The sequence below is a fragment of the Alexandromys fortis genome, unplaced genomic scaffold, assembly GCF_014885135.2.
Source record: "Alexandromys fortis isolate MF-2015 unplaced genomic scaffold, M_Fortis_MF-2015_v1.1 scaffold_98, whole genome shotgun sequence".
Classification (NCBI taxonomy): Eukaryota; Metazoa; Chordata; class Mammalia; order Rodentia; family Cricetidae; genus Alexandromys; species Alexandromys fortis.
In genome coordinates, this window is record NW_026068002.1 from 4851169 (window position 1) to 4863720 (window position 12552).

The 12552-nt window shown below is 43.5% G+C and overlaps 1 protein-coding gene across 1 annotated transcript in view; it reads left to right on the plus strand.

The window, feature by feature from the left end:
• Epha4 (EPH receptor A4) overlaps nucleotides 1-12552 on the plus strand; it is a 142090-nt gene that overhangs the window by 82265 nt on the left and 47273 nt on the right. Inside the window, exon 5 of the mRNA XM_050161073.1 lies at nucleotides 2297-2635. Within this exon, the coding sequence (XP_050017030.1) occupies nucleotides 2297-2635 (339 nt within the window). The remainder of the gene's footprint in view (nucleotides 1-2296; nucleotides 2636-12552) is intronic.

Consider the following 12552-nt stretch of genomic DNA (forward strand, 5'->3'; position numbering starts at 1 on the left):
CATTTTCCCATGTGAAAGTGGACGGGGGAGCCTCGGCAAGGAGGTTAATGGATTTCAGAGTCACTCTTGTTCAGCCCTGGAAGTCACAGGAAAGTAAGAAACAGTGGCTGACCCGTTTTATAAACCAGACTCCAGCCAGCTCCACCTGCAACCCGATGAGGGCTTTTACCATGGTGACCATCACAAGTCCCAGACTTTGAAGTGTAGAAAATTCACGCTCCTACTTAAAGCCAACGTTCTGCCCCGTGGAGCAGAACTAACCTCAGATTCTAGGGCACGGTACCCTGAGACTTCAGTAAACTCTGTTACGAATTATATTGTGTAGATTGCATTATTACCCGTCTTCCTTCTGCATCTCAGTTCCCTCATCACTAGTATTTAATACTTAGAGTTAATACCATATTTGGCTCTTAAAAGTCTGCTATTTTTGCCAGGCATGGTGCTGTACATATGCCTTTATTTAATCCCAGCCTCTGCATGAGAATCTCTGAGTTCGAGGCCAGCCTGGTCTACAAAACAAGTTCTAGGATAGCCAAAGACACATAGAGAAGCTCTATCTCTAAAAAACATAAAGGGGGGGGGGTCTGATATTTCAGTAACTCCATCCACGTATTCTGAAGCCATTTGTTCATCCTTACTCAATCCTGAACATACATTCAGTCTTGAAATCTAAATAAGAGGACATTTCTAATTTTGTTTCTGGGGAGTGTATGAAGTAGGCTTGGCTTTAACACAGATTTTACAGTAGTTTTGTTAAGGTTCCCCCGCTTTAAGACTTGAAGGTTGGGGAGTAGATCTTACAGCTGAGAGAGGCCTCAGGTGATTGGTCTCTGGGGATGGATGCAGTGAGAAGCTGCTGAGATTTTTAAAATAGCATCCTCAGTTAAGCTGTAAGAGGGAGCAGGGTGGGAACACTCCCACCGAATCCATTGGCCCCATTTATCACCGCAAGTCAAGTAACAAATATTGAGTGTGACTATGCCCACAGGCAACCTGCCTCACTTCTGTCTCCACATCCGCTTTGGACCAGACTCAGGGTTCCATTGTAGCTAATAGGGAAAAGCATCAAATCCATGCCAGCCTCCAGTAAATATTCCTTCCCGAGATGAGAGCAGAATTACCTTCAAAGCAGTCATTCTCCCAAAACATGTGTGTATGCGTGTGTATATATACACATAAATACGTACATGTGTATACACGTGTATGTGTGGAGAAAGAATGGGTGCTCCATGAAAACTCAGTTTGGCTCTTTGCCTTGCTTCTGTTATTGTTTTGCTTTTTGTTTGTTTGCTTGTTTTCGTTTGGTTATTTTACGATAAAGACTCCTTTTAAAGGTTTGACCAAGAAAGCCCCTCCTGATGGGGGTCGCACAACTTTAATCCCAGCACTTGGGAGGCAGAAGCAAGTGGATATCTGTAAATTCGAGTCTGCAGAGTGAGTTCCAGAACAGCCAGGGTTGTTAATAGAGAGTCATTCTTTCAGCTCTCAGTTTTAGTCTTGACAGCAGTTAGGACATAGCCTCTTGGCTAAGGGTTGATAGGCTCATCTTCTATTGTTTTCTACCCATGATGCTTTGCTAACCAGTCCATCTAGGATGACAGCCATCATCATCATTCACATTTCAGAAACTTTTTGATGTCAGTGGGAATGGATGTGATTTTAGATAGCCGGGTGCAGCTCTAATCTATGCAGGAGTGAGAAGCAGGGATGTGGCGGACATGGACAGCCCGGGACTACCTCTGAGATCTCGTCCCCATCTTTGCGATCGTGTTAGAACAGTTCCTGCTAATGGCCCACCAGCGGTTTCACCGTCTCTTAAATCTGTGCCTGCAGACTCCTATCTCTGTAGCTCTGATCGTTTAATTTGCTATTGGTAATGTGTTCCATGGAGCAATCAGAACACGTCTTCAAAAGCCAACTAATTTTTCCAGTCCCCCACAGCCCTGGGAACTGGAATCCCATTTGTGCAGCTGACTTTCCGAAGGTAAGATGGAGACCAGATAACATATGCTGCCTCCCTGCCAACTGAGAGCAGGCCTGGGCTTCGAGCCCGCTCGCTGTGGAGTGGCTTCGTGTCTCTAAGTGGCATGTTTATTTGCACAGGAAGTAGGATGACATCGACACGCACAACTTCTAGTGCATTGTTCTTTTGAAGGTTTCTTTTTGTTAGCTCTCTTTGCCTTTTGCTCGCTTTGCCAAGTGGACCTTCCTTCGGCAGAGAGAGAATAATAGAAACTCTGAAGGAGTCCGACAGGGTCTCAGTGCTTGGGGTGACGGTCTGTTTCTCTCTCCTCAGGCCCACCATCTGCTCCCCTCAACTTGATTTCCAATGTCAACGAGACGTCGGTGAACTTGGAATGGAGCAGTCCTCAGAACACAGGGGGCCGCCAAGACATTTCTTACAATGTGGTATGCAAGAAGTGTGGAGCCGGTGACCCCAGCAAGTGCCGGCCCTGTGGGAGCGGAGTGCACTACACGCCACAGCAGAACGGCCTCAAGACGACTAGAGTCTCCATCACTGACCTGCTAGCGCACACCAATTACACCTTTGAGATCTGGGCAGTGAATGGAGTATCTAAGTACAACCCCAGCCCGGACCAGTCAGTGTCTGTCACTGTGACGACCAACCAAGCAGGTAGGAATAATCCCTATTAAGTCGTGGGTGCTGATAATCACAAATTGTATCTCTGTGCTGAAAATCAAAACAAAGCCTGTTATAAACCTAAAATCTGTGTTAGAATACAGAAGATTTGGAGGAGGACAGTTATTAGTGTAGCAAATACTGTATTGCTTCAGACAGCAGCTGCATACAGTGCCTTATACAGAGCAGCAGAAATAAAATGAAGAATCGGACAGCACAATTGAAAGACAATGACACATTAGTAAACCAAGTCACTTGGGTCCATTTCATACTTGATTTACTTCCTTTGTCTTTTAAAACTTAAGTATTTATGTGTTCATGTCTGTGCATGTGTGTATGCAGACAGAGGAGCCTCTTTTGAACACAAAAGCACCAAGAGGCCAGAAGAGCCTGCTGTCCTCCTCCAATACACTCCAGCATTTCCTTTGAGGCAGAGTCTCTCCTAAACTCAGGGCTTGTGTGTTTCTAGACCATGCTGGAAGCCAGCAAACCCTGGTAACCCTTTTGTCTCTGTCTCATTCTAGTAATGCTAAAAGTAGATGCTAGATGTCAGGTTTGTGACGGTGCTTACTGGTATCTAAACTCTGGCAGAGAGGGCAGCCCTTAGGAGATGGACTGAGGATAGTGTCTACCTCCACAGGGTTTAGGGAGAGACTTCCATAATTCTTCATATACTTAAGGGCTCCAGCCAAAACATCATGTCAGCTCTTACTATGCCAAAAGGTCCAAGAGCACAGGGAAGGCATGCTGAAAATCTTCCACATGAGTAACACGTGCAAGAACTTTATTAGAAAGGAAGGAAAGAGTCAAAACTTTAGTGAAAAATGTTGTTGTAATTATTTTAGATCTAGCAGAAAAGTGGACAGGTAATTCCTCTGGAACAATGAGGTGTCTTTTCCCCTGTCATGTTGAGCAACCCTGCAGGGAGGCTTGCTTAATAGGACAAAATCTCGTCTCTTTATTTTAATTTTCATGGAGGTGGATGCTGGGAAGCTGTTCAAAATTAAAAATAAATCTTTCAATAAGGAGACCTCCTATGAGGTCGACCAGAAAGTGGTTTTGCTCAGTAGAGAATTATGTGTGTGTGTGTGCAGGGCTGCCTCTGAGTTCTGCCACACTTTGAAGTTCCTGATTCAAACTCACTGGGTAGTTTGTCTTTGCTTAACAAACCCTTTCTTCATAACGGTGAGAACTAATAATGAAGGCCCAATTCCTGGGTGAAGGCGGCAGTCATCAGCTCTGTCAAAGCTCCCCTAAGCATATTTACATATGCACAATTATATTCTAATTGCATTTGGTTCCATCATTCCATTAAATTAGATTCCTTAAGGACCTTTATATGTAATGATGGCTTATTCTATAAGGAATTCGAGGAATTAACAGATATTAGCATGTAGTACCCAGAGTCCTCACAATCCTTCTGTACCTTTGGTGTGTTTTCATGGTTTGTTGTTGTTGTTTTGTTTTTCGCATAAGTATCATGTTTTTTTTTTTAAAGCAAGTATTAGATAACAAAAAGAAAATCTTAGTTTAGACAGTGGCCTTTCCTTAAGATTATTAGGAAATCAGGTAGTATTCATGAGTTCAGCTGGGCCTATTCCCATTGTGAGAAAAAAAGGTGAGAGGTTTGGATTTAGAGGGGCTTTGATGGAAGGCAGTGTGAGTGGGCTGTGTCCTCCCAAGAATGTGTGAACCTTTTGAACCCAGATTGAGTAACAGCATTTTCCTATCCCCCCTGGGTTCAAAAACAATTGACACAAAGGACAAAGGAAATCGGGGTGTCTGGCACCTGATTATTGATAAGTTGATTGATGGGTGTCAGCTTTGTGACTGAGGCTTAATGGAGTAACACTGGTCATCACCCAGTAGGCTGGGTCATCACCCAGTAGGCTGGCTGGCAGCTGGTAGGTCCTGCAGGAAGGAAGCAAGCTGAGACTGAAGGGTGAGCCTTCTGCAGGTGGTGTGAACATTCTGCTGGGGTACCCGGCCTCTACAAATGGGGAAGGAGATGTCTGGCCTGTTGAAGGAGGTGGAGGCGGGGGGGATCACATTAAATAAAGCCTTGAGTGGGGAAGCTCCTCCCAGACTTCCTGTTCTTCAGGGCAGGCAAAGGGAGTAAATTGAGGCTTGTCTTCCTGTATCTTCCATCCTGTGGCCGGTACTCTCTGCCTTTTGTTTGGGAAATTGTCTTGGTGTTTATGAAAAGTGGATATGCAAACTGCTGCGTGATTTGTTTTCTTGAAGGCTCTCTCTCCGTTTACTTTGACTTAAGTGGACCATCTCAGGCAAATGAATACAGGGTGTGTTCCTACGAAAAATGCCGCGTAAATGAAGCAAGGTTTTCTGCCAAAGGAGCGGAATTGTTGAGTTGTCCTTAAAATGCTGTGTGAGCCGCCAGCGTTAATGTTGTTGTCCTTGTTTTTTACTGTGCTTTCCCAGACCTCCTCAGGCTTTGTTTGTCAGCTCCGAGACTAGATCATACTGAAAGGGAAAGGTATTTGTTTGCCTTAAATCACTGTTAATCTGACCCTTGTGAGGAGTTTTCTCTACTAACTCTGAATTGCGTCCACTGACTGTGGTATCATTTTTTTAAAAGAGTATCTTGTTTGTTTGTTTATTGATTTGTTGACTGATTTTTCTAGGCAGGGTTTCTCTGTGTATCTCTGGCTGTCCTGGAACTTAGACCAGGCTGCCCTTGAACTTATAGAGATCAGCCTGTCTCTGCCTCCCAAGTGCTAGGATTAAAGGCGTGCACCACTACCTCCTAGCTGTTTGTTTGTTTCTGTATGACATATCAGCACATATATGTGGGTGAGTGTGCACATGATGGCACATGTGTGGAGGTCCTTCCATCATGATACGGATGGCTGTAACCCCTTTTACGTGCTAAGCCATCTCACCAGCCCCAATGTACATTTTGGGTTTTTATGTGCTTGTAACAGGGTGGGAAAGATCAGGCCACCCCCTTTCTGGAAGCAATGGTGTCTCAGGGACAAACGTATATACTACTCAGTCCAGAAACATTCAGATATTCTATAGATTGTGTGATTATCTAAACCTGCCGGTCTTAGCCCTTTCTATGGGCTCCTATTAATTTGAATGTAGTCGAAAGCCATGACTTTGGAGTCTGGACTCTCAAGGATAGCATTCAGAAGTGGGTGTTGAGAGCGATTCCAAGGTCGGAAGCAATTCGGAAGGGTTTGAAGCATAATTATCATCATAATTTTGCCACAGAGGTGTGACTTTACAGTATTGCCCATCTTCTAAGGATTCAAAGCCAAGTGGCATTGCTGTGTCCGGTTGTAGTAGTGCATGGACCAGGTACCCTGTTTCCTTGGTGGAACTGCCGTGGGCTGAGAATATAATTTAGTCTTTGCTGTTCTCAGGCAGTTTTGAGCCTGCAGGTGTCTCTCTGAAGACCTTGCCCAGTGTCTTCCCCATCACATAACCGGTAGTGCTTGTTAGACTGGCATTGTTCTTAGGACTGCACGGTTAAGAATGCCACATCACCAGGAGAGTGGCCTGACACTTTGTCATAGCCCCGTTGTACCGAATGTAGCAGCAGGTACTCAATATGCTTGTTGACCTAACTTTTATTTACAGTAAAAACAAGTGGGTTAACTCTGTCTAGCAGTAATACATTCAATAAACTCAAAATAATGGGAAAAGAAAAGAAAATAATTAAGTACAAGAGGCACACTGCCTGTTATTGCTCAACTGGTAAGTCCCCATTCTCTCCTCTGCCATCTTTTAATTAGACACATTATGTTATTTGAGTGGGATAATGGCGAACAGTGGGAATTCTCATCCCCACTGGGTATAATTGCTACCTGTCTTCTAGATAGCAGAAGGAAGCTTGGGGGAGTGGTGGGAGAAGGGAAAGACTCTTGGGGCAATTGAGTGAGGTGATGTGCCCCGGGCACACAGAAGCCAGGCTTTCTGAGGTCTGAAGCAGAGATGGGTTTTGTGTGTTAAAGGGGGTGAAAGCATGGCTCAGTAAAATCAAACCAAAGTTTGGGACCAAAATAAAGATTCTTAGTTTTGCTGTGTCACATTGTGACAAGGTTGAAGGGAATACAATTGTCAGACAAGGAGACCATTGCAGTAGTATGTTCAAGGCAAAAAGAGGAGCAGGAGAATATGGCATACTACAAAAGGTGCTGAGAGGCAAGGTCATAGCTCAGTATGAATCTGGCCACTGCTCAGGTGTGAGAGGCAGAGGCCATGTTGGATGGAATCAGCCAGGGGGAGGATATGAGAGCATAGGACCAGCAGAAGGTACATTCCCATTGCTTTTAAGATTTATGGTGGAATCCAACATTCAGATGAAGTGGGCTCAGGACCAAGGTTTTCTTTAAGCTTGCAAAAGAAGAAAAAACAAATTAGTGATACTTGAAAAGCACAAATGCTAGCTGTTTTTAGTATCCTACTTCCCCTATCCTCGAACAACCTACAAAGAATGACTTTTGTATTCCTAAAGGGATAAAAACAATTAAGATGAGGAATAGTTAGCTGTTATTCAGACTTGTAGGATTCAGTTCTGGCATCTATGAATAAAGTTTTATTGGAACACAAGGCCCGTCATTTTTTTCACATGTTGTGTAGGAGGGCTTTCTGACTGGGGAAGACAGGCTGGGTAGCTGGCAGAGAGAAGGACCGGCAGCGAAAGTGCAATTAGCTTTCTGGCTTTACATTTATTTTTTTACGCTGGTCTCTGCTCTGGCATACTACATCAAGAAAGGGGAGTAGTCAGAACGGAGGGTAAGATGTTGAAATGGCCATGCCACTGTGGGAAACTGTGCTTCGGGGGAAGGATGTGGTGGCTTAGCACTCCGGTTAATCCATATGAACCAGTTTTTGCATTTGGCAAGACACATTATTTGTAAGATGTTTTGATTGTGTTAAAAAAAATTAACCAAAGTAATTACAATTTCAAACACGCCTTTGCTTCCTGCCACCGCAAATCTTTCCCTACTGATATTCAGATTGAAATGTGTAGGAATGTGCTTCTCATAATGTTGATGTGCATGGATTCTCTTCAACTTTTAAAATTATTTTAAATATTTTTATTTTATTATTGTGTGTGCACGTGCATGCATGATATGTATGTGTGGGTTTATCTCGTGATGTTGATATGCACGGGTTCTCTTCAGCTTTTAAAATTATTTTAAATATTTTTATTTTATTATTGTGTGTGCACGTGCATGCATGATATGTATGTGTGGGTTTATCTCATGATGTTGATATGCACGGGTTCTCTTCAGCTTTTAAAATTATTTAAATTTTTGTATTATTATTATTTGTGTGTGTGTGTGTGTGTGCACGCGCGCGAGCATGCGCTTGATATATATATGTGTGTGGCCACATAAGCCACGGTCAAAGGACAACTTTGTGGAGTCAGTGCTTTCCTTCCACTTTTATCTGATTTTCAGGTATCAAATCCCAGTCTTGGCCAGCAAGTGTCTTTCCTCTCTGAGCCATTGTGAAGGCTCCTGGTTCTCCTTAAAGTCTGCATCCTTACCACTCTGCCTCATAGCTAATCAATCACACACTCTGGTTGTTAGTGTTATCCTCTCACTGAGATGATTTCCTATTTGCTTTGATCTCCAGGAAATCGTGTTGTTTTTCCTTACCCATGCAAAATTGAGGGGAAAACAAACGACAGAACTAGCAAGATCTCCCAAGGAACTCAGATGGTAAAGAAATCCCACTGAGTCCATGCTGTCTGAGCATCCTGCATCCTTCCTTGTTGAAGCTTAATGTTAGGAGTGCAAAACTGGTGGCTACTTGAGAGACCTTTGCTTGCTTGGATAATTATAAGCTTGACCAAGCATACAATGGGCTTCAGAGAAGCCAGGTTGTGGTTTTCTCATTAACAGCTCTGCTCCAACCACAGACCCCTGGTTACGTTCATAGTCCTTATGAAATGTGTATATGAAAAACATACAATGCAATTATTTTTTAAAGAAAAAATTTCTTGCTTTAAACTTAATACCCAAAACAATTTTATTTCCATAGACTATTGTTGCCTCCACTGTGATTAAGAAGCCTACACATTAATTAATTATTATAATTCTAAAATCAAGAACATGAGCAATTATATAAAATAGAGCTTTTTTTGTTTGGGAAACCAGGATTTCTGGACTCGTATTCATAGTTGGTATCATAAGGCCTAGTGAGAGGAAAAAAGGAAAGCCTTCCAAGGGAATCTACTAAATTATCTAACTTCAAGGTTGACTAGGCGTCGTGGACAAACGGTACACCTACAGCGGCCAGAGGTAATTACTGTGTACAAGCGAAAGTTCTCATTCTTTAGAGAGGTAAAGATTTCATTCTTGGAAAATGGACGTTGGTCTTTATTTCTACACCTGAGTCAGAGAGCACTGTTTTTCTTAGCTCCATTTGCTTTGCTCCTACATAAATACACACACACACGTTCGTCTGTGAGATGGGAAACCCGCTCTTGTGCGAGCTCCTGGCAGTCTGCTTCTGCTTTCTTTCTCATTTCTCAATGTTGTGCTTGTTCCATTGGACTTCACTGCCAACTTGTACGCTCTGGAGAAGCCATCAAGGGATTTGAGAAAGAAACGTTTGACCGAGATAAACTGAAGAGTGCAGGGCTCACGTGGGTTTTAGGTGGGCTTCTGTCCTCTCTGGGTGTTCTTCCAACTAGCAAAATTAATCCCTTTCTCCTCTGAGTGGCCAAAGGAAACTCCAGAGTCCGGCCTTCAATTGAACATCAGTGAAATGATGCAGCGAAACTTTCTCAAAGCTTCCATTAAAGCCCTGCTGATATCTCTAAATAGTCAGGAATAACCCTCTTTTGAGATCTAAAGTCTGCAGGGATTCACTGGAATCCTGGCCCTTGGCTCCCCAAGATGAGTCATGGTATGGCTATTGAGGAAAACATTGTATGTGGTCTTCAGGTAGACCAGAAGATGTTGTCTTAGGTTTGCAATTTGTTCAGAGAAGCAAAGCAAGCCTTAGGGTCAAAACATCTCTTTCTTTTTCTTTTCATTTAATTAGCCTTTCCATGGTGTTCTCCTGGCTCCGATGCCCTCAATATATGAACCTTCTTTCTCCTTCTTGACTTGTGCCCAAAGTGACAGGTTTCTCAGATGTACAGTACTGGCAAAAGAAAGACAGTGCCACATATTTGTGTGCTTGCCTCATGAACAAAGTGGCTTTCACGGAGAAATGTCAATGACACTTTGCTCCAGCGTATTGTTGTCCTGAAGGCTAAAGCCAGTGTGTGCCCCAATCCAGGCCTGACCACCCGTCCTCAATAAACCAACTAAAAGAGACAAAGTAATAAGTGCTAAGGAGAAAAAGGCAATTGATTCAGTGTCTCTTTGGGAAGAGGGACAAAAGAGTTCCAGCAAACTCCTCAGGGTCCTGACATTTCAACTGGGGTCAATAGGCACCTCTAAGCAAGGGCAGTAAAGGTGTCGCCCCGCCCACCACTGACCCGCCATTGTTTGGCTTTCAGTCCCAAACTGGTCTGCTAAATTGTCAGGTCTGTGTGAAGTCTCTTTCCAGTTCTCACTCGGGCTGGAGAATCTTTGTGTGGGTGTGAGGTGAGGGTGGGGGGTCCCATTTCTTTTAAACTAGTGAAATGTGGTGAGACCCTTAACTACCACCAAGAATCCAGATAAGCAGCCTTCAAACTGGTACTGTATAGACACAGAGCAGGCAAACCATTTAAACGTAAAATCCTTTATCTGATGGATTAATTGCTAAGGCTTGCACTGTAGTCCTCTACTGAGTCCGTATTTTGCTTTGTTATAATGAAGCATAGGGGCCACTTACAAAACCATAACCTCTCAGAATATGTTATGGGTAAAGTTACAGTGCCTTGACACGGTGGTGCTATTTTGCTGTCTCTCTCGAGTGGAAGATTTGAGTCAGAAAGAGAAGGAAATGTGTAACAACTGTTTTTGTTCCGCAATTCCCAAACGATACCATAGATGGAGAAATTTTCTCGGGCAGCTTGAGGCACACTTTCAAAAAACACCTTTTTGGATGAGAGCCGCAGAATTGATGTTTTCAAGAAGATCTCATAGGAACCTTTGGTCTGTGGTATATGCAACCAGCACTCAGGATCTCAACTGAGAGCTAAATAAGAATCTGCCACCAGCAGGCTCCCAGTATGCAACACGCTTGTGTAAGCTCTCCCCCCCCCCAATAGAACAGACACTGTAAAGGGACAGCTCACCATGGCTCCTTGGAGAGTTTGTAGATAACATACTACAAGCAGTAAATCTGCCGCCGTCTGTTAGAATCAACTCTTTTTTTTTGGTGGGAGGGGGTATTTTTGGTGAGAGGGGGCGGTGATTCTGTATTTGGGACCTAATAAAGTTAGGTAGTTGGAAATGCAGCTTCATTCTCCTTCCCTTACCAAAGCTAAGGGCATAGAAACAAGCCAGGCTCTCAAACCTGCTGGTAGCAGAGGGCTTACTCAGGCAGTCTCTGACCTCACTAGAGTAGCCAAGGACTATTTTTGAGCTCTGAAAATTACTGACCCCCCCCAGGGGTTGCTGGTGTAGAATGCAGCCCTCGACTGTACTGGAGCCCAGCGAACCCACCATGAGCTTATAGGGTCCGCAGGAGAGCCAGGCTTGAGGGGGCTCCCTAGGAAGCGTTCTTCGGATGCTGGGTAGGGGTAGGGGTGCCGCTCCATCCACTCATTTCTTCACAGGTGAAATGGACGGTTGGTTATCACTGTAGAACATGGTGAGTCCCTGATGCTTCGTTGTTCACTGAAAACTAGGAGAACAAGCAACAGAACCCGAAGCAACGGAAGTTAGGAGAAGGATGGCTTCTGGTTAGCAGAAAGAATGGACAAAAAAATTTAAAGCCATAAATGGCGTTTACGTCTTTCATTTGAAACTTACTCCACCACAGAAAAATCAACTGACTAAAAGCCCAGGACAATGCAGTAAGGAAGTCTTCACAGGATAGAAAAACAGGTTATTTGAAGTCCCTGAAATATTAGTGCTAATTTCTCAAAGTCTACTTGAACTGCAGCTCCTCTTTGCACAGTGTATTTTTCTCTTTCTCCTCTGACTCAGAACCCATACAAAATAACCCCCATGGCACAGGGGAGCTGGGCCTTATGTGTTTCCTAGTGACCATGCTGAGGGAGGAGCTCGAGGTGAGATGTTGTTCTAATGTGGTTCTTCCAGCACTGAGGGATTTACTCCTGGGTGGATCTGGGGCTAGGAAACTTCACACTTCAGCAAATTGTGTTTAAAGAGAGGCTCCTGAGAGGTGTTGTGACCTTCTTATTTTTTTTTAAAAAAAAGTCCCAAACAGTTATGACTTTCCTAATGCATTCTTTGTTATATTTTATTACTATAGAAGTCATCTTGAATACTTAAGCACTGATCTAGTTGAAGACATCTATTGGCCTTAATAACATTTTAAATTTTAATGGCTCAGTTGTTTCCGCTCTGAGCTTATACTGCATGTAGGAGTTTAAACTATCTGGCACACATAATTCTGTTTCTGGCTGATACCCCAAAGATTAAAAAAAAATTCTGTGGTTGCCAGTTCCCAAGCTTAAAATCTCCTCTCATAAATGACTCTTCTGTTGCTAACCTGTAATAGAGCCTTTTAAGAGACTTGTCCAAAAGATAAAGTTTCAGATGTGAGGGTCACTAAAAGATCATTTCATGGCCATGGCTTTTGAGAGCAGTGCATATGGTGGCCATACAGAGGAACCATTTTCAAAAGGAGCTGTATATAATCTAAACCAAAGGCTTCTGTCTCTGTCTTCGCCCAAGGTGCCTTCACTGTTCCCTGTCTACCCCAGCAGGAAAGACAGTTGCATGGAAAGTGGAGGCCCCGTTCACAGCTTTTGCTCCATAAGAATCTGATCTTTTGTGTTTAGAACCTCCCTATCTTCCAAA